General features: G+C 36.7%; 1 protein-coding gene across 4 annotated transcripts in view; it reads left to right on the top strand.

Moving 5' to 3' along the window:
• Positions 1 to 7,560, top strand: part of RNF2 (ring finger protein 2) — a 52,278-nt gene extending 44,718 nt beyond the window's left edge. For all 4 annotated transcript variants that reach the window (XM_058539878.1, XM_058539880.1, XM_058539882.1 and 1 more), the window contains 3 exons: positions 3,913 to 4,185; positions 5,246 to 5,417; positions 5,715 to 7,560. In XM_058539878.1, the coding sequence (XP_058395861.1) occupies positions 3,913 to 4,185; positions 5,246 to 5,417; positions 5,715 to 5,816 (547 nt within the window). In that variant the 3' untranslated portion in view covers positions 5,817 to 7,560. The remainder of the gene's footprint in view (positions 1 to 3,912; positions 4,186 to 5,245; positions 5,418 to 5,714) is intronic.
• The last annotated feature ends 12,397 nt before the right edge of the window (positions 7,561 to 19,957 follow it).

The raw sequence follows: 19,957 nt of genomic DNA, 5'->3' as shown, positions 1-19,957 counted from the left end.
AGAATCTTGCAAAACCCTCTCCTGTATCTACTTCTCCCTTCCCTTACCATTCTATTTCTCCTCTTCTTTTTATAGCAAAACTCCTTGAAAGAGTAGTATATGCTCACTATCTTCAGTTCTTCTCCCATTCCATTTGAACCCCCTCTAATCAGACTTTCATCCCCACCCCCACATCACCCTTATCAAAGTTACCAGTGACCTCCATATTGGGAAATCTCATCGCTGATTCTCAGACTCCATCCTCCTTAGCAGCATTTTACACAATTAATTCCTCTTTTCTGTTTGAATAGTTTGCTTCACCTGGCTTTCAAGAGATCATATTCTCCTGGTTTCCTTTGTATATCATTAGCTGTTCCTTATCTCAAACTTAACATGTCCAGTACTGAACTTTTTATTCTTACCCCTCACTTCTCTTCATTCTTACTCATTTCATTTGATGGCAACTCCATCATTCCACTTGCTTTAGCCAAAAACTGTGGAGTCACCTTTAACCTCTCTCTTTTTTCTCACTCTGTATTCCAATCTGTGAATAAATATATTCTTAGCTTTCTTCATAATATATCCAGATTGGTCTAGGTCACTACCATCTTTCATTTGAAGTATTGAAATAGCCTCCTAATTGGTTCTTTCTGCTTTCCATGCTTATCTTCACATAGTCAGTTCTCAGCACAGCAGCCGGAGTGATTTTGTTAAATTGCAAGTCAGACCATGGTTCTCCTTTGCTCCGAAGCCTCTAATAGCTTCTGTTCACATTCAGATTAGAAGACCTTCATGATGGCTGTCAAGACCCCACATAAGCTGGGCACTTTCCTCACCCCCATTCTCTTTTCCTCTTTGACATCTCCTAATATACTCAGGCCTCAGGGAGAGTCGTCATTCTCCAAAGTAGGGGATGCCAATAAAGCCCCATCCCAGTTTAGTGGTTCTCACCTTGGCTGAACGTCAGAATCCCTTGGAATGCTTTTAAATCCCAGGGCCTCAGATATCACCCCAGACCAGGTAAGTCAGAATCTTTGATTGGGGTCCCGGCCTTGGTATTTTTAAGGTTCCAGAAGTGGTTTCGAAGTGCAGCCTTTAACCACTGGCTTAAAGGTTAAAAGATGTGCTCCATTCTAACTTCAGCCATGCATCACTTCACGACGGGCACACGTTTTGAGAAATGCATCGGTAGGTGATTTCGTCATTGTGCAAACATCATAGAGTGCACTTACACAAACCCAGATGTATAGCTTACTACATACCTAGGCTTGAGGGTACTAATCTTATGGGACCACTGCCATATATGCAGTCCATTGTTGACCGAAAAGTTGTTATGCGGTGCATGACAGTTTATTAAACTGACCTACAACTCTATTTAGCAATGTAAAAGTATTAAATGTTGGGTGTATTTATTTTAAAAGAGTCATACATTCCTAAAAGTTAGAGGGACTTTCATGGTTGTTAAATTTAGTCTTTTACCAGGAAAAAGAATCCCCTTTGCAAAATCCTTTACAGATAGTCCTTGGGTTTTGCTTGAACATTTCTAATGGTGAGAGTACATGATAGGAGCTCCTTTCATTGACTGACAACTTTATTACAGCTTCCTTACTATTCTTCAAACTCACCAAGGATGCTTCTGCCTCAGGGCCTTTGTACTTACTGTTCTTTCTTTCAAGAACCCTCTTCTTCCAGATAATCCACATGGCACACTCTCACTTGCTTCAGATGTCTGCTAAGTTCCCATCTTCTACTCCAGGACTCCATAGTTTCTTACCCTCTCTGCCTCATCTTTGTCCACAGAACTTATCATTCTCTGAACATGCATGTGTTATCTGCTGCACTAGAATAATATAAGCCCTAAGAGGGTAGAGACTGTGTCAGCAATATTGATTCTTTTAATACCAGTACATAGAACCATGCTTGGCTTAAAGTAGCTGCTCAGTAAATATTTTTGTATGCATGATTTTTTTAAAAAAGTTGTTCCTTTATATTGAATTAAAGTTTGTCTCTTGTGTATAGCAGTCTTGGTCTGTGTTTGTTAAAATACTTATGTTGGACTCTACACTTATTTCGAATTCTACTTCTGTCTATTCTTCTAATAATTTCATATAGATACGCCTTCTTATATGCTCTTCTAAAGGCTAAATATTTGCATTCTTAATTTCTTTTATTGTCCTCATGCGATGTTCAAGTTTGTTGGTGCAGTCCTACCTCTAGAACAGTATGTAGTATTATAGATATGATTTGATAAATTCAGAATATAATAGGCTACTGATCTCCATTATCTGAACATTATTCTTTGACTGCTGCCTGAAATTACATTAATCTAGCTCAGTCACCTCAAACCAAAAGGAAAGATGTGTGAGATAAAAGTAAATACATCAAGACAAGTAACCCTGTTAGATTACTTTATAGTCAACTGAAACAACTTTTTTTTTGCTTTATTTGTGGATTTTAGGAAATATTTAAGTATAGTTCTTATATTTGCACTGTTAAGTTTTATTTGTTTCATTATTTTGGCTTTTTCATATCTTTTTTAATTGTGATGAAAAAACACATAACATAAAATTTATCTTGATCATTTGTAAGTATACAGTTCAGTAGTGTAAGTACATTCACATTGTTGTGCAGCCAGTTTCCAGAACTCTTTTCATTTTATAAAACTGAAACTCTGTACCCATTAAATAATAATTCCTCATTTCCTCCCCTTGGCTCCTGGTAACCATCATTCTACTTTCTGTTTCTGTGTATTTGATGACTTTAAATAGCTTATGTAAGCAGAATCATACCTGTTTGTCTTTTTTGTGACTGGCTTAATTCATTGTCTTCGAAGTTTATCCCTGTTTAGCATGTGTCGGATTTCCTTCCTTTTTAAAACAATAATATTTCATTATGTGTGTTCATATCTTTTTGGATCATAGTTTTGTCATTTAACATATTAGTTATTCCCTCAGTTTTGAAATGCTCTATAGATTTCATAAGTAGTATTTTGTTTCTTTGAAAGAAAGCAAAAGAGTTCTTGAGCATCTTTCCTAAACAGTGGGCTGTTGTTTCCTTGTTCTGGTAGTAAACTTGTAATGATGACACTGTTCTTAGAAATGCATGTCATTCTTGCATATTTCTTATTCATCATATATCACTCCTTTTTTCTTGTTTATACAGGTAGTGAGAGAGGCAGTGTGGTAGAAAGAATGTATATCATGTCCTAGGTCTAGTTCTGGTGCTTACTAGCTTATAACCATGGGCCTTGAATCCCAGTTTCTTTGGTTTTCTCAATTATAAAATGATGGTAATGTTAACTGCCTTGATGGTTGTTTTGACAAGTAAATAAGATATATACACAGTGTGCCTTGCCCAGTTATTGGTTGTTGATATTTGAGCTTGTTAGAGAGCTGCTTCTGTATCCATGCTGCTTACTTAGGTACCATCTCAATTTCCTCATTAGAATAATTCTGCATTGCATTAGCAGACTGTGGGTGAGGTCGGCAGGGGGGCAGTACTTAACTGTTTCTCTTAAATGTTGTTTCCTTAAGGATTTCTAATTAAAGACGCATGAATATCTTCCCTCAGAACTTTAAAATTTTCATATCTGAATCATGTCTTTCTTTAGATTTAAAATCTCATGACAAAGAAAATTATCAAAATATAAATAAAGATTTGCCAATAATTCCTATAATCAATAAAGAAAAGTATTATGTGAATATTAACATTTGTTTCAGTCATGCCGATGTTTGCCTGTCTGTGAGTAAGGTTCTCTAGACCTTTCAGGGACATGTGGGAAATGAGTGCTGTTATCCAACTGGGAGCAAATTCAATTATCAAGATTTTTTTTAGAATTTTAAAGTTCAATAAATGTTTCAAAATTGGTGCATTGAAAAGGCCTAAATGTAGATTTTATGCAACCGCCGTGGCCCCTTTTTTCCCTTTAACTAGATTACAGCGAGGCAAGAAGCAACAGATTGAAAATGGTAGTGGAGCAGAAGACAATGGTGACAGTTCTCACTGTAGTAATGCATCCACACACAGCAATCAGGAAGCAGGACCCAGTAACAAACGGACCAAAACCTCTGATGATTCCGGGCTTGAGCTTGATAATAACAATGCAGCAGTGGCAATTGATCCAGTAATGGATGGTGCTAGTGAAATTGAATTAGTATTCAGGCCTCATCCCACACTTATGGAAAAAGATGACAGTGCACAGACAAGGTAAGTGTGCGGGTTAGTTTCAGATTATCTGACTTTCAGAATGTTTAATTTGGACTTAAAAGGCAATTTTGCATAAGAAATAAGGGCAATATTTGTCATCCAATTGATTGCCAGGGTTCATTTGGATATTTTGGCTGCCTAGGGCTGGCCCCGTGGCTTAGCGGTTGGGTGCGCGCACTCCGCTGCTGGTGGCCCGGGTGAGCACCGACGTACCGCTTCTCTGGCCATGCTGAGGCCGCGTCCCACATACAGCAACTAGAAGGATGTGCAACTATGACATACAACTATCTACTGGGGCTTTGGGGGGGAAAATAAATAAATAAATAAAATTATATTTTGGCTGCCTAGATTGTTGTTTTCTGGTCCTCATGTGCTTCCCACCCACAGTTGCATAACTGAAAGGAATGACCCTCCTAGAGGAGGAAAAAAGGATCATTTAAATTCCTTAACAGTGAAACTGGGGTGCCAGTAGGCTCTAAAATCCATGCTGGCAAGCATGGCTGCTTTACCACTGTATCTCCAGCATGGGGTCTGCCATTGTGTGCAGATAAGCATCAAAGATTTGCTCACTGAGTGACTGAATTACCGGTATACTATGCTTTGAAAAAATCCCAAGGTTAGCACTTCTATGCTCAGGCTTAAAAATCAGAAAATTGTTTAATTCTTAGACAATAAAAAATTTGCTTATATTCTTATATTCTCCTTGCTGCTGTTGACAGCAGAACTCTGATCATTGGGGTTGAAAGGTATGTTCTTTTTTCCCCCCTCTCAGTACTGTATGTGTTTGTTTGATTTTTGTCATTTTATGTCATGTGTTATGGATGGTAAGGTAGGTAGAGCTTTCGTGGCCTGGTATACAAGACAGGGATCTGTATACTTTCCCATCTTCTGTACCTTTCAATAAGAAATTTTTAGATAGTAGAGGAATAAATTTCTGATATTATTTTGTCAATAATTGAGACATTTACATTTTATATAGCTTTTTAGGAGTGTATTCTATAATTTAAGTACATTGTTATCATTAATCTAGAAATTAAATTTTATTTATTTATTTTTCCAGATACATAAAGACTTCAGGTAATGCCACTGTTGATCACTTATCGAAGTATCTGGCTGTGAGGTTAGCTTTAGAAGAACTTCGAAGCAAAGGAGAATCAAACCAGATGAACCTTGATACAGCCAGTGAGAAGCAGTATACCATTTACATAGCAACAGCCAGTGGCCAGTTCACTGTGAGTATTTAAAATAATAGGGTGTTGAAACTGGGAGCACATTGACCATCTGAGAGTGGCAAGTGGTGGGGTGGGGCCTAATAAAATTGTATAGGACCCTGAGACCCTGAGAGAAAGAGAAAGTGCCATAGGGGGGTTAACGTTTTGATATCCTTTGTTTATTTATGAATAGTATAAGTGACAAGAGGTTTATCCTAAGATTTTTTTTTAAAGAGATGGACTTTTATGTTTGTTCCATGTCACTATTGTTGTGCTTTGACCAGTTTTCATAATTCATTCTTTCTTTTTTCGTTTTAGGTATTAAATGGCTCTTTTTCTTTGGAATTGGTCAGTGAGAAATACTGGAAAGTGAACAAACCCATGGAACTTTATTATGCACCCACAAAGGAGCACAAATGAGCTTTTACTAAAACCAATTCTGAGAATGAACTTTTTTATAGCCTATTTCTTTAATATTAAAGATGTACCATCATTACTTTTATGGACAGAATCTTGGATATGTTGTTCAGTTTTCTTTCTGAGCCAGACTCGTTTACACTATTAGAATCTTTTTCCCTTAATTTAAGATTTCCTTTTTGGAAGGGACTGCAATTATTTAGTACTTTTTCTTTCCTGTTAAAAATATATCTAAGTTGTATGTTTTCACAAAGTATGGTGGTTCCAATTTGGAGCACCTTAGAGCTTTTGACCCAGGAATTTTTCATAGTTCTGTATTCTTAAGTGAAGATTCAGTTGGCCATCCTTTGTCCTCCCCTCAAAAGTTTTTTAGGCCTACAGAATGTTAAATAATGTGTATTTTGACTTTTTTTCCTGGAGTCTTGTATATTTATAGTTTTCTATATAAGCTGTAGTATCTTCCTGAAGACCAAGGCTCAAATTTACTGTGCTTAAAAAACAATTCTCATAGGATTATTATTTTCATGGTATTTTCTTCCATAATATCTCATTTTAAAAAAAGAATGTTCTTTATGAACTTAGTGTCCATTGTCATGCAATGTTATTTTTTTCCATTTTTTTCCCCTCTAATTTTAGAATTTCTGATCCTGGGAAAGAGAATCAAACAAGATCTTAACTTCTGTGAGAACTTGGTTCATTTAAAGATTTCACTGAAGAAAGAAAAATTAATTTGGTCTTATGTAGTCTTCAAGTGTATATTTAAAGAAGTCTTTTTTTTGTATTAGTTTTGCTGTCACTTCAGTTCCTTTATTATGTGTGATGTTTTTTCCTATTAAAATACCAGAGATGTGGAGATATTTTGCACTTTAGCCTTGATGAAAAGTACAAGATATGTTCAAAGCTTCCCTATTCTTTTCTTATTGGTAGCCACGTAAGTTTCAAGAATAACATGGCACATAGAACTAACAATGGGGAGAAAGTTTGCTTCTGTTTGAAAAGTGTTTAGCATTTTGGGTTACCATATCAGTTCATAAATTTGGTGCTCTGCTGATTACACTCTAGAGAAGCAAGTTAATGGAGCTTGAGCCCTGCCTTGATATGTAGTGAAAGATAGTTCTGTAGAAGAGTGTCAGCCAGTACGGTAAAGTCATTCTACTCTTCTTAATTTAGTTTTATATTGAGGGACAGTGTTGGGCGTTTGGAGCCAGAAGGCTTTATGATGACAGGTCAGAAGTAAGATTGTGTTATTTTTCATCCCTGTCCTGAATCCAGGTATGTTTCCAAGTTTATATTATCACAGTATTTACAAAGACATGTTTGCATTGAGAAATTAACCCTGACGGGTTTTTGCCAGGGAGTAGTAGTCAGTCCTCCAAGTCCCGTTGTAACTAAAGCCTGCCTAGTCATTGTAAATATTTATCTGTCATTTTTGACAGATTGGGGCCAGCTTGATGTTTTAAATACTTCAGCCCATTATGAAAACTTAAAGGTTTATTCGATTTTTTACCATTTTATTGAAAATATTTAAAATCTGTTTTTATAGTTTTTTTGGTAATCTGTGCCATGAAATTTGAAAACCACCAAAAATCAAGGGAAATTTTGTATTCAATTCATTTTCTGGTATAATGTTAAGTTGTATAGATTATTAATGCATGTCCACTGAATATAACCCTGGTTTTGTGATATAACTGCTTAGATTTTATTGGTGACATTAGATTAGTGGTTGCATTAAATAACTAAATTCCCATTGTGATTATTAATTGAAATTTTGTCTTTAAGCAAACAGTTATTTGTGAATATAAGCTTTATGCTTAGAGAATGTATGTGTTTTTATCTGTCAGTATGGGAGGATGTAAACTCTTTGCATCATTAGTAAATTCATTGGATGTGCAATCCTTTGCAAAATATAATTATAGGTATTTGATAGAGCATTGAGTGTAGTGTTGTGTGTGTGTTATGTGTGTGTGTGTGTGTGTGTGTTTAGGGGTGGGTACTGTTTACCATCACTACCAACCAAGTTTTCATAAAGTATTATCTAAGTAACTTCTATAACCACCACCTCAACTGAGGAACCAAAGGCTCACTAAATGTGGTGAGGGCCTTCAGACACACTATCATTTTAAAATTTGTTATGGTAAATATTTCATAACCAAATTTACCATTTTTAACCATTTTTAAGTGTACAATTCAGTTGCATTAAGTACGTTACAGTGTTGTGTAACTATCAACACTATTTCCAAAACTTTTTCATCATCCCAAACAGAAACTCTGTACTCATTAAACAATAACTCCCCATTTTCTCCCCCCACTCCAAGCTCTTAGTAACCTCTATTCTACTTTCTCTCTTTGAATTTGACTATTTTAGGTACCTTATATAAGTGGAATCATACAATATTTTTGCCCTTGGTGTCTGATTTCATATAGCATAACATTTTCAAGGTTCATCTGTGTTGTAGCACGTATCAGAATTTCATTCCTTTTTATGGCTGAATAATATTCCATTGTATGTATATACCACGTTTTGTTTATCCACTCATCTGTTGATGGACAGGTAGATTGATGGACACTTTTTGCTATTGTGAATAATGCTGCTATGAACATTTTTGTACAAGTATCTATATGAGTCCCTGCTTTAAATTCTTTTGGGTATATACCTAGGAGTGAAGTTGCTGGATCATATGGTAATTCTTTGTTTAATTTTTTGAGAAATCTCAAACTTTCCACAATGGCATTCCCACTAGCAATGTGCAAGGATTTCAATTTCTCCACATCTTCACCAACACTTGTTTTTTGTTTTTGTTTTTAATAGCTCTCCTCATGGGTATAAAGTTATTTCATTGTGGTTTTGATTTGCATTTCCCTCATGGCTCATGATGCTAAGTATCTTTTCATGTGTTTATCGGCCAGTTGTGTATCTTCTGTGGAGAAATGTCTAATTCAAGTCTTTTGCCCATTTTTAATTGGATGGTTTTTTTGTTGAGTTGTAGGAGTTTTTTATATATTCTAGATATTAATCCATTATCAGATATGTTTTGAAAATATTTTCTTTCATTGTGTCGTTTGCCTTTTCACTCTCTTGATAGTGTCCTTTAATGCACAAAAGTTTTTAATTTTGATGAAGTTCAATTTGTTTTTTTCTTTTTGTTGGCCTATGCTTTTGGTGCCATATCCAAGAAGGCATTGCCAAATCCAGTGTCGTGAAGATTTTCCTCTGTGTTTTATTCTAAGAGTTTTATAGTTTTAGCTCTTACATTTAGGTCTTTGATCCATTTTGAGTTTTGTATATGGTAAAAGGTAAGGAATCAGCTTTGTTCGTTTGCATTTGGATATCCAGTTTTCCCATCACCACTTGTTGAAAAGACTGCCCTTTCTTCATGGAGTTGTCTTGGTAGCCATATTCTAATTGACTATATATGTGAGGATTTATTTCTAGGTTCTGTATTCCATTGGTCTATATGACTGTCCTTTGGCCAGCACCACACTATTTTGATTAGTGTAGCTTTGTAATCAGTTTTACATTATCATTTTAAATCCTCTGAACCTGTGAGGAAGACAATATTTTCCTTACACATTTGAGAAAACTGAGGCTCGCCATTCTGACTTGGATAACTAAACATGAAATAATTGAAATGTCAGATGAGAAAAGACATCTCTTTCAAATTCCCATCACATTTTTGCTTAGAAATATTTGCTTTTCTAAATCTTAGAAACATAATTATAAGAAAGGAATATTAATTCGTGTTCAGTTTTAAGTATAAAAGTGACATTCTTGAAAACTCTTCTGAATTAACAGAGAAGGACTTCTGAAAATCTACTTTTCCATAAAAGCAATGAGAACACTGTAAAAGTTGTCAAAATCAACTTTTTCAGAACTCTAAAAATTAAAGGCTTCCAACAATCTAAAAAGCATTTATTCAATAAAAACTTTAAGTTTTGTAGCGTTTTAAATTGCCCTATTCCTTTTTCCCCAGTTCCAGGGTAGCCTTGAAAACGAATAGCTTTGCAAGTATAGTAGCCATGAAAACCAGCAGCCTAGTATCCATTGGAAGGAGCTTGAAGCTCCCCAAAAAGCCCACCCCCAGAGAATTGTCACTACAGTCATGCATCTTTTAAGGATGAGTCTATGTCCTGAGAAGTGCGTTGTTAGGCAATTTCGTCATTGGGTGAACATGATAGAGTGTACCTATGCAAACCTAGACGGTATAGCCACCTACACAACTAGGCTATATGGCACTAATCTTACGAGACCACCATTGTATATGTGGTCTGTTGTTGACTGAGATGTGGTTATGCAGCACATGACTATTTGACCTCTGGTACTTCACTGTTTTAAAGGCTTTGAGAGCTTGTTTTTATTTGACCTGACTCTGCTCATTCTGTGCCAACAGCCCTATCTTCAGCCTATTTGTCAAAAACAGCTGCAACTGTTTAATATAGTAGCTGCCTATATTGCCAGTGGGGCAAAAAAGGCTGACTGAAAAACAAAAGGAAAAGCTGAGGAATGACATGTCTGTAGGAAGCTTTGAAAAGCTCCAACATATTCCTGGGAATATAGAAGGCCACATGCATGTGCAAGGCTGTATGCATGCCCAAGAGAAAACGAAGAAGGCACTAATCTTAACCTGTGGCAGAACTTGTGGCTCTGCAAGCAGGAAGTCAAGGCTAAGGCAGAGTTGTAAAGTGGATGTTGGAGTGTTGAAGGCATATCTCAACACATTCACAGAGCACTTCATCATGGCTGGGAGACTTATTGTCTCAAGGCATCTAAGGAAATTTCTGTCCAATCATTAGCTGACCTCTAAGCTAACAAAGCAGAATATAGTGGTCACACAGCAGAAGGCAAACTTTACGGAGTTAGTCCAAGAATGTTATTAAACAGCAAACACAACAAACCCTGAGGAGGTGAAGGGATCCTGTTGCCCAGAATTGCCACATTATATTATTTTAAATGTCTAGTTTTCAACAAAAATTTATAAGACATGCAAAGAAATAGGAAAATGTCTGTGAAGAAGCCCAGATGTTGGCTTCTTAAAGACTTATTAAACAAAAAGTCAGCTTTTAAAAATGTGTTTAAAGAACTAAAACCATATCTTAAAAACGAAATGTGAGAACAATCTTTCACCAAATAGAGAATAACAAGAGATAGAAATTATGATTAAAGAACCAAATAGAAATTCTGGATTGAAAAAAGCAGTGAATGAAATAAAAATTCAATAGAGGGCTCAACAGAAGATTCAAACTGGTAGAAGTATTCACAAGACTTGAACACAGGCCAATTGAGAGTATCCTATCAGAAAAAAAGGAATGAAGAAAAAAGCTGTAGAGACCTGTGGGACACCATCAAGTGTATTAATATGCATAATGGGAGTCCCAGAAGGAGAAGAGAGAAAGGGGCACAAAGTGTATTTGAAGAAATAATTGCCAAAAACTTCAAAATTTGATGAATAACATTAATCTGCATATCTAAGAAGCTCAATAAATGCTAGACTCCTGGAAGCAGCAAGAGAAAAGTGATTCATCACATACAAGGGATCTTGAATAAGATTAACAACTTGCTTCTCATGAGAAGTCATGGAGGCCAGGAGGTAGTGAATGACAGTCAAAATGCTGCAAGAAAAAGACAGTCAACCAAGAATTCTATACGCAGCAAAATTATTCCTCAAAAAGAAAAATTAAGACATTCCCGCATAAAAACAGAATGAATTTGTCGCTAGCAGCCTGCCCTACAAGAAATACTAAAGGGAGTCTTTTAGGCAGAAGTGAAAGGACATAGTAACGCGAATCCGCACAAAGAAATAAGGAGCACACTGGTTAACCACATAATTAAATATAAAAGACAGTATAAATGTGTTTGTATTAGCTTGGGCTGCTATAACAAAATACCATAGACTGGGTGGCATGAACAGACGTTTATTTCTCATAGTTCTAGAGGCTGGGAAGTCCAGGGTCAAGGTGTGAGTAGATTTGGTTCGTGATGGAGGGCCCTCTTCATGGTTTGCAGACAGCTGCCTTCTCACTGTTTCCTCACATGGCAGAGAGAGCTCTGGTTACTTTCTCTTATAAGGACACTAATCCCATCATCAACTCATCTTAATGTAATTACCTCCCTTAGGCCCAAATACCATCATATTAAGGGCTAGGCCTTCAACATAATGGATTTGGTGGGGATACACACATTCAGTCCATAACAGTACTTTTGTTTGTAATTTCTGATTCAAAAGAAAACTGTATGAAGTAATACATAAAAAACTGTTGAATGGCTTATAATGTATAAAGATGTAATTTGGCAATAGCATAAAACATGAAGGAGGGAATGGAGCTATATTGGAGCAGAGGTTTTGTAGACTATTGAAATTAAGTTGGTATTAATCTGACCTAGATTATTTTAAATTAAGATGTTGATTGTCATCCCTAGCACAATCACTAAGAAAATAACTCCAAAAAATATAGCAAAAGAAACAAGGAAATTAAGATGGTATACAAGAAAATAACCTTCAACACACAAGAAGGCTATAAAGGAGGAATAGAAAAATAAGACATAACACAGAGAAAACAAATAGCAAACTGGCAGATATAAATTCTGTTACCATTAATTACATTAGATGTGAAAGGACTAAACACTCCAATAAAAGGCAAATATTGACAGAATGGATTAAAAACATGATGCAGCTATATAGTGTCCATAAGAGACATACTTTAGTTTCAAAGAAACAAATTGGTTGAAAGTAAAAGGATGGAAAAACATGTATCAACAGTAACCAAAAGAGAAAGTAGTAGTTATATTAATATCAGACAAAATAGAACTTAAAACAAAAATTGCTAGTAGAGACACAGGATATTTTATAATGATTAAAAGAACCAATCATCAGGAAAATATAACAATCATAAACATGTATCCACCAAACAACAGGGCCCAAAAATAAATTCCAGATGAGGCAAAGACTGGCATAATTGAAGGGAGAAATAGACAATTCAGCAATAATAGTTGAAGATGTCAATACCCTATTTTCATAGTGGACAGTTCAACTGGGCTGAAGATCAACAAGGAAATAGAAGACTTGAAGAAAACTTCAAACCACTTAGACCTAACATATCTATAGAAAACTTCACCCAATAATAGTAGAATACAGATTCTTCTCAAGTGAACATGGAATGTTCTCCAGGGTGGATATAAGCTAGGCCATAAAACAAGCCCCAGTAAATTTAAAAACCCAATTATATAGCATGTGGACTTGGGCTATACTGGAATGAAATTAGAGATCAATAGCAGAAGGAAACTGGTTAGTTTACACATATGTGGAAATAAAACAATACTCCTAAAAAGATGATAGATCAAAGAAGAGAATAAAAATTAAATTAGAAAATACTGTGAAGTGAAAGAAAGTGAAGACACGATGTAATAGAACTTATGGGATGAAGCAAAAGCAGTGCTTAGAGGGAAATTTATAGCTGTAGATGTGTATATTAACAAAGAAGATCTCAATAACCTAACCTTCCACCTTCAGACACTGTAAAGAAGAGCAAACAAACCCCAAAGCAAGCCTAAGGAAAAACAAATAAGTAAAATAGATAATAGGAAAACAATAGGGAAAATCAATGAAACTAAATACTGGTTCTTTAAAAACAACAAAATTGACAAACCTTTAGAGTGATCAAAAAAAGAGAAGACTCAAATTACTAAAGTCAAGAATGAGGGACATCATTATTGACCTTATAGGAATAAAAATGATTATAAAGGAATAATGTAAACAATTGTTTGCCAACAAACGAGATAACCTAGATCAAAGGGACAAATTCCTAGAAAGACACAAACCGGAGAGAGGCTCAAGAACAAAGTGAAAATCTGAACAGACCTAAATAAAAGATTGACTTAGTAATAAGAAAACTTCCCATAAAGAAAAATGCCCAGGCCCAGGTGACTACTCTGGTGAATTCTACCAAATGTTTACAGAATTAAAACCAATCCTTCATAAATTTTTATAAAAAATAGATGAGGGTACACTTTCCAATTCATTCTATGAGGCTAGCATTACTCTGGTGCCAAAACCAAACAAAAGCATCACAAGGAAAAAAACCCTACAGATCAATATCTCGTGAATCACAGGCACAAATCGCAAAAAAAAAAACTCGCTAGCACACCAAATCTAACAACATATAGCACGGTTAATACAGGACTTCTGCTTCCAGGAAGATGGAGTAGTGTGCTCCCAGAACAGGCAGACAGAAAATAGATTAGTCATTGCCAAGGGTTGGGGAGGAGTGAATAGGGACTGACTACTAATGGGTGTGGGGTTTCTTATTGGGGTAATGAAAATGAGTAATTCTAAAATTGGTAATGCTTGCACAACTCTGAATAATCTAAAACCCCTGAAACAATTCCCTAAACAATATTTTAAAAGGATGCATTTTATGGTGAGTGACATATCTCAATAAGATCATTTTAAAAAATGACTTCCTTTATAGAAGACAGATGGGTCTTCATTTACAGATAAAACTTTCTGTGCCACTCAGCATACTCTTAGTCTAACCATACTAACTTTTGGGCCCAAAGTAAAATTAAAGATGTGTATTAGATGGTGTCTAAGGTTGCTCCCAGCTCAAGTATTGAATGATGCATTCTGATGCTTACAAACAGATGTCTTCATACGAGATGATTTATTTATTTGGGGTAAAACTATGGCCTTTTTGAATATGGCTATACATTTCCTTCCTGTTAAATTCTTCCTTAGTTGCTGTGCTTTTTGAAATTTAAAGCTAGGCAACACAGATTTCTTTTTGTAATTTTATTTAATTAGGAATTGATTTAATAAGTAAATTAGTTGTGTAGCTAAACTGTAATTATTTTAGCAGAATGTAATTAGCGAGTTTTCTTCAGTGATACTGAATTTCTTTCAAATGAACCCCTCAAAATCTTAAGTGATTTTCTTTCATTGTGTATAATAACATTTACTATCAGTCTCCACTTTAGGTGGCTGTATTAGTTTGCTAGGGCTGCCATAGCAAAGTACCACAGATTGGGAGGCTTAAACAACAGAAATTTATTTTCTCACAGTTCTGGAGTCTGGAAGTGCAAAATCCAAGTGTTTGTAGAGTTGTTTCTTCTGAGGCCTCTCTCCTTGGCTTGTAGATTTCATCTTTTCCCTTTGTCTTCATGTGAGTATTCCCTCTGTGCATGTTATGTGTCCTAATCTCTTATAAGGATACCAGTAATAGATTAGGGCCCATCCCCAATGACCTCATTTAATCTAAATTACCCCTTTAAAGACCCTATCTCCAAATACAGTCACATTCTGAGGTAGTAGGAGTTAGGACTTAAACATATGCATTTTGGGGGGGCATAATTCAGCCTATGACTGTGGCTAATACTTATTATGGGTCGTGATACAATTTAACAGGCAATTCCTAAGGTCAAGATGAAAGCACACTACTAAATAACACTAAAGTAATCTTTTTACAAAAAATAAGCTGGCTAAAGTCTTAGACTAAATTTTATTCATTTGAAGACCAGTAATACATTGAAAGTACCACTCAATTGGCAAGAAAAGGTTGTTTTCTAAAAGTGTACTTCTTCTGTTTACTAAGTTGACTGAAATTTAAACCCTGGTTTAAACCAAACTATTAAGATGATACCAAAGGCATACTTTTTTTTTTTTTAATGAATAAACTCAACAGGTCAAAGACAAGGATTGTGGAGATAATAGATATGAGTTGTCAACACATTGGGAAGTTAAATGTTATTACATGGACAGTCAACAGTCAAAGGTAACTGATTTAGGATGAAGGAAAGCTTAACAATTGAAGACTTTGGACTGCAGGAAAGGCAAATGTGCAAAATGGGCACGAAGATGGGATAGGTCAATGGTGTGTATAAGGAGTATGTGGAGGCAGAAATCGTCCGTCACCACCACATGACTACTCTTCCATTGTCTCAGCAGGAGAAGGGCAACTGAAAATAAACAGAAAAGAATCCAGAGCTGTGTGAGACATGGGACACCAGGCACACCGGAGGGTGCCCCATGCTGAGGTGAGATGACTCTGGTCCCTTCTCAGACAAAGTCCCCAAAATGCTGGCAGATAGGCTTAGACCTGTTGACTGCTAGATGGAAGATTGGAGGATTCCTCTTAGAGAAACCCACAAAGACTTTTGAGGGTAACCCAAACAAAGTTGCACTCTTTCTCAATCACCTTGCAGGAAGGCCCACCGTAAACAGACTGTACCCTTGCACACAAAACTACTGAAATATAAGAAGCTTGCCCAAATCACCAGACATTTAAGGAAAGCCTCTGACATGACAGACAGAGACTGAAATTGACAGATAAAAACAGATGAAAGGTGAAAAAATGAAAAAGATAATGCAGGACACAGAAAAAAAAAAACCTTAAAATCTCAGAGAAACGCTTACATTTGCAAATTAAAAGTAACATCTTTAAAAGGAAATATTCAAGAATAAAAGAATTTGAAAATTAAAAAATATGATAGGGGCAGTGTTGAAAACCAATTAAAGTATTGGAATGTAAGTCAAATATATCTCACAGAACATAGTAAACAAAAACGTGGAAAATAGAGAAAGGTAAAAGTGAAAAAACTATCTAGAAGGCCCAAAATTTCAAAAGTTTCAGGAAGTGAGGAAACATGAAAGAGAGAGAAAATTATTAAAGAAATAATATAATAAAATGATTCAGAAGTGAAGGACCTGAGTTTCCAGATTGAAAGAACCCAAGGAATGCCCAGCACAAAGAATAATAAAAAGATGCTTACCAAGCACAGGAACATGGGATAAAAAGATTCTAAAAGCTCCAGAAAGGAGAAAACACATGCACACATTAAAAAAGATAAGAAACCATAGTACCTGTGAACCCAGGGCCGCCAAAGTGGAGGACGTGAAGTTAACCACTATGCCACTGGGCTAGCCCCTCTTAGGAAATATTTTTACTTAGCAAGTTTTAGTCTCTAGCCTACGTGATCTAAAATTCTGTTTTCTCAGTCCACTTCAATTGCATAAAATAGGTTGAGGAAGTTTGCAGTTTGGGGATAACTCACATTTACAACTTACTCACATTTTAAAGTTAATAGCCTCATCATCTCCTGAGAGGGAGAAAAGGATCCTTGGGCTGAAGAGGAGTTTGTCTTTGCAGAGTAGGGAAAGGGTGGCCACAGAGAAAGGGATCATATGGACATGGACGATAAGGCATTGTAGACAAATGTAGACGTCTTTCTTTTTAGATGATCAGACTTCGTAACCTCTTCCTGGGCTTTGTGAACTCCCTTCCTTAATGAGGGACAGAGGGACAGTCAATTTCTGTATGGAGACTCAAGTTGTGAGATGTTCACTTTTCCAGCCTCTGTAGCTTTACAGCTGAAATAGCTGGAAAAGAAACAGTTTGATCCTGCAAATTGGCTGAATTTGCTATCTTGCTAGGTCTCTTAAGTGAGAGTAGAGACACTGGTCATGAGAGTGGCATTCTGAGGATTGGAGTAAGAGTTTTGGAAAGATTTGGATGAATGAGTATCCTAAATCCTTAACTCCACTGAGCCTCACTTGAAATGGAAGAAACCCTTTAGAAGAAACCCTGTTTGCTGCCATGGCAGACGACCCCTTAATAACCTCACTTCAAGGAGCAGCCCACATGCTCTAACCCTACAATCCCTCATTGTCTCTGGGACATAGAGTCAGATCCCAGCATGTCCTGGGGGACAAATACAAAGTGACCTGAAAGAATGCTTTTTTGATCATATATACTGATGTTATGTGTAGAAAACCCGTGGAAATAGATTCTGAGCATATTGGATCTTGAAGTAAGGAAAACAATTTTTTTTTTTTTTGCTGGGAAAGATTTGCCTTGAGCTAACATCTGTTGTCAATCTTCCTCTCCCTTTTTTTTCCCTTCTCTAAAGCCCCAGTACATAGTGGTATATATTCTAGTTGCAAGTCCTTCTAGTTCTTCTATGTGAGCTGCCACCACAGCATGGCTACTGACAGACAAGTGTGGTTCTGTGCCTGGAAACTGGGCCTGGGCTGCCGAAGTGGAACGTGCGGAACTTAAACCAGTAGGCCATCAGGGCTAGCCCAGAACATAATTTGAAATTGGGTCAAATTATTGCTATGGGTACACTTATACCAGAGATTCTGGCTCAGTCTGTCACCTTGAACAGTTCGGTGTCTTCTGGTTGAAAGGAATTTTGACTTAGCAATGGCTCATCTAAGTTGAAGGTTAGACGTTAGAAACTCCTTGATATAATGTAGAGAGAAGAAATCAAAAACTTAGAAGGGGGAATGTTGGAGAGGATTTATTACGTATGATCTGCTCACTCATCTCTCACTATATGCCTCATGAGAGCCCTGTCAACTCTCTTTACCAAGGCACTGAGAAATAAATATACTGGTGAGCAGGGAACTAGCACCGTTGAAAAGCTTTATAGCATGTCTGTAGCCCAGGGATGCCAATGGGAGATGCTTCAATTGAAATGGACTCGCTGATTCCACGGGCATTGCCAAGACTGCAGTGTGTTGGAAACCAAGTAGTTCCTTTAACTGCTAGACTAGAAAAGTGGGCATAGTCACTATAACAGGCAATAGGGCTGACAGGATGATCAGCATAGTCTGACACAGGGATTTTTGGCCTTGGCTAACTGATCATGTGATCCAAAGGACCAAAGTGGTCCTATTTGATTTATATAACTGAAAACTATAGGTCTGACTTGAGCTACCACAGTAGTCACCATCCCTTACCCAATTTCCAGGCCTAATTTAATTCACATTCCCAAAGCCATCTGAGAAAGGACTCGGCCATAACATCACAAGTATGTATTATGTGTGTTCCTCTTAGCCTTCTCGCAAGTAACCTGTGGTCATTTACTAGAGCCATTATGCTACAAGAAATTCCTAGACCTTTTAGGATTACTGAACTGGTCTTGAGTTAGTTCTAATTTCTGGAAACCAGAACATCATATATTTATTCAGAGTGGAGTCTAATGGAAGTCAGGTGATAAACAGAGTTTTAACCCAAATCTACCACAGTGGCCCCCAAACCTATCTCTTGGTCACTTCCCCCATTTCCTGAGTGTATGGTTTGAGTATTAATGTAAGCAACCAGCAGAGTCAAGACACTGGTTTCCTGACAGTGGAATAAGAACTGGTTCCTTGGGTACACTAAATTTTTTTTTTTTTTTGAGGAAGATTAGCCCTGAGCTAACGTCCGTGCTAATCCTCCTCTTTTTGCTGAGGAAGACCGGCTCTGAGCTAACATCTATTCCAATCCTCCTCCTTTTTTTTCCCAAAGCCCCAGTAGATAGTTGTATGTCATAGTTGCACATCCTTCTAACTGCTGTATGTGGGACACGGCCTCAGCATGGCTGGAGAAGCAGTGCGTTGGTACGCGCCCGGGATCTGAACCCAGGCCACCAGTAGCGGAGTGCGCACTTAACCGCTAAGCCATGGGGCCGGCCTGTGTTCACTAAATTTTAATGGAGGGTTACATTTACAATTTACTTTACAATGTGGTCAACATTTACAGTGTCCCAAATTACTACTGTTACAGGAACAAGGTGCTAATGTAGAGGTAAATGGAATTTTAAAAGTACTTCCTCTTTAGGTTGATACAGTACCTTAACAGAGTTCCAAGCTACTTCCTACCAAACTTTCTTCAGAAAATTTGCCTGTATATGTGAAATTAATATGCATACACATATATTTTAAATAACAGTGATTTACATATTTTTATATCAAATTAGGCTCCTGGCATAAAACCCAACTTCATCACTGATCAAAATATGTCGTGCAGGGCCGGCCCCGTGGCTTAGTGGTTAAGTGCGCACGCTCTGCTGCTAGCGGCCCGGGTTTGGATCCCGGGTGCGCACCGACGCACCGCTTCTCCGGCCACGCTGAGGCTGTGTCCCACATACAGCAACTAGAAGGATGTGCAGCTATGGCATACAACTATCTACTGGGGCTTTGGGGGAAAAAATAAATAAATAAAATTATAAAAAAAAAAAATGTAGTGCTGATAAGCATTTAGCAAAATTTGAGACTGATATTCAATTTAACAATATGTATTAAATCAGATGATCCAAGTGCTGGTTTGCCTTCTGGATTTATAGTAACTTTTTTTAACTACACAAACAAAAAAAAAGTAATAACTTTTAT

The sequence above is a fragment of the Diceros bicornis genome, chromosome 4 (assembly GCF_020826845.1).
Source record: "Diceros bicornis minor isolate mBicDic1 chromosome 4, mDicBic1.mat.cur, whole genome shotgun sequence".
NCBI lineage: Eukaryota > Metazoa > Chordata > Mammalia > Perissodactyla > Rhinocerotidae > Diceros > Diceros bicornis.
Note: the sequence above shows the minus strand (reverse complement) of the source record. Positions and strands in the feature narration are given on the sequence as shown.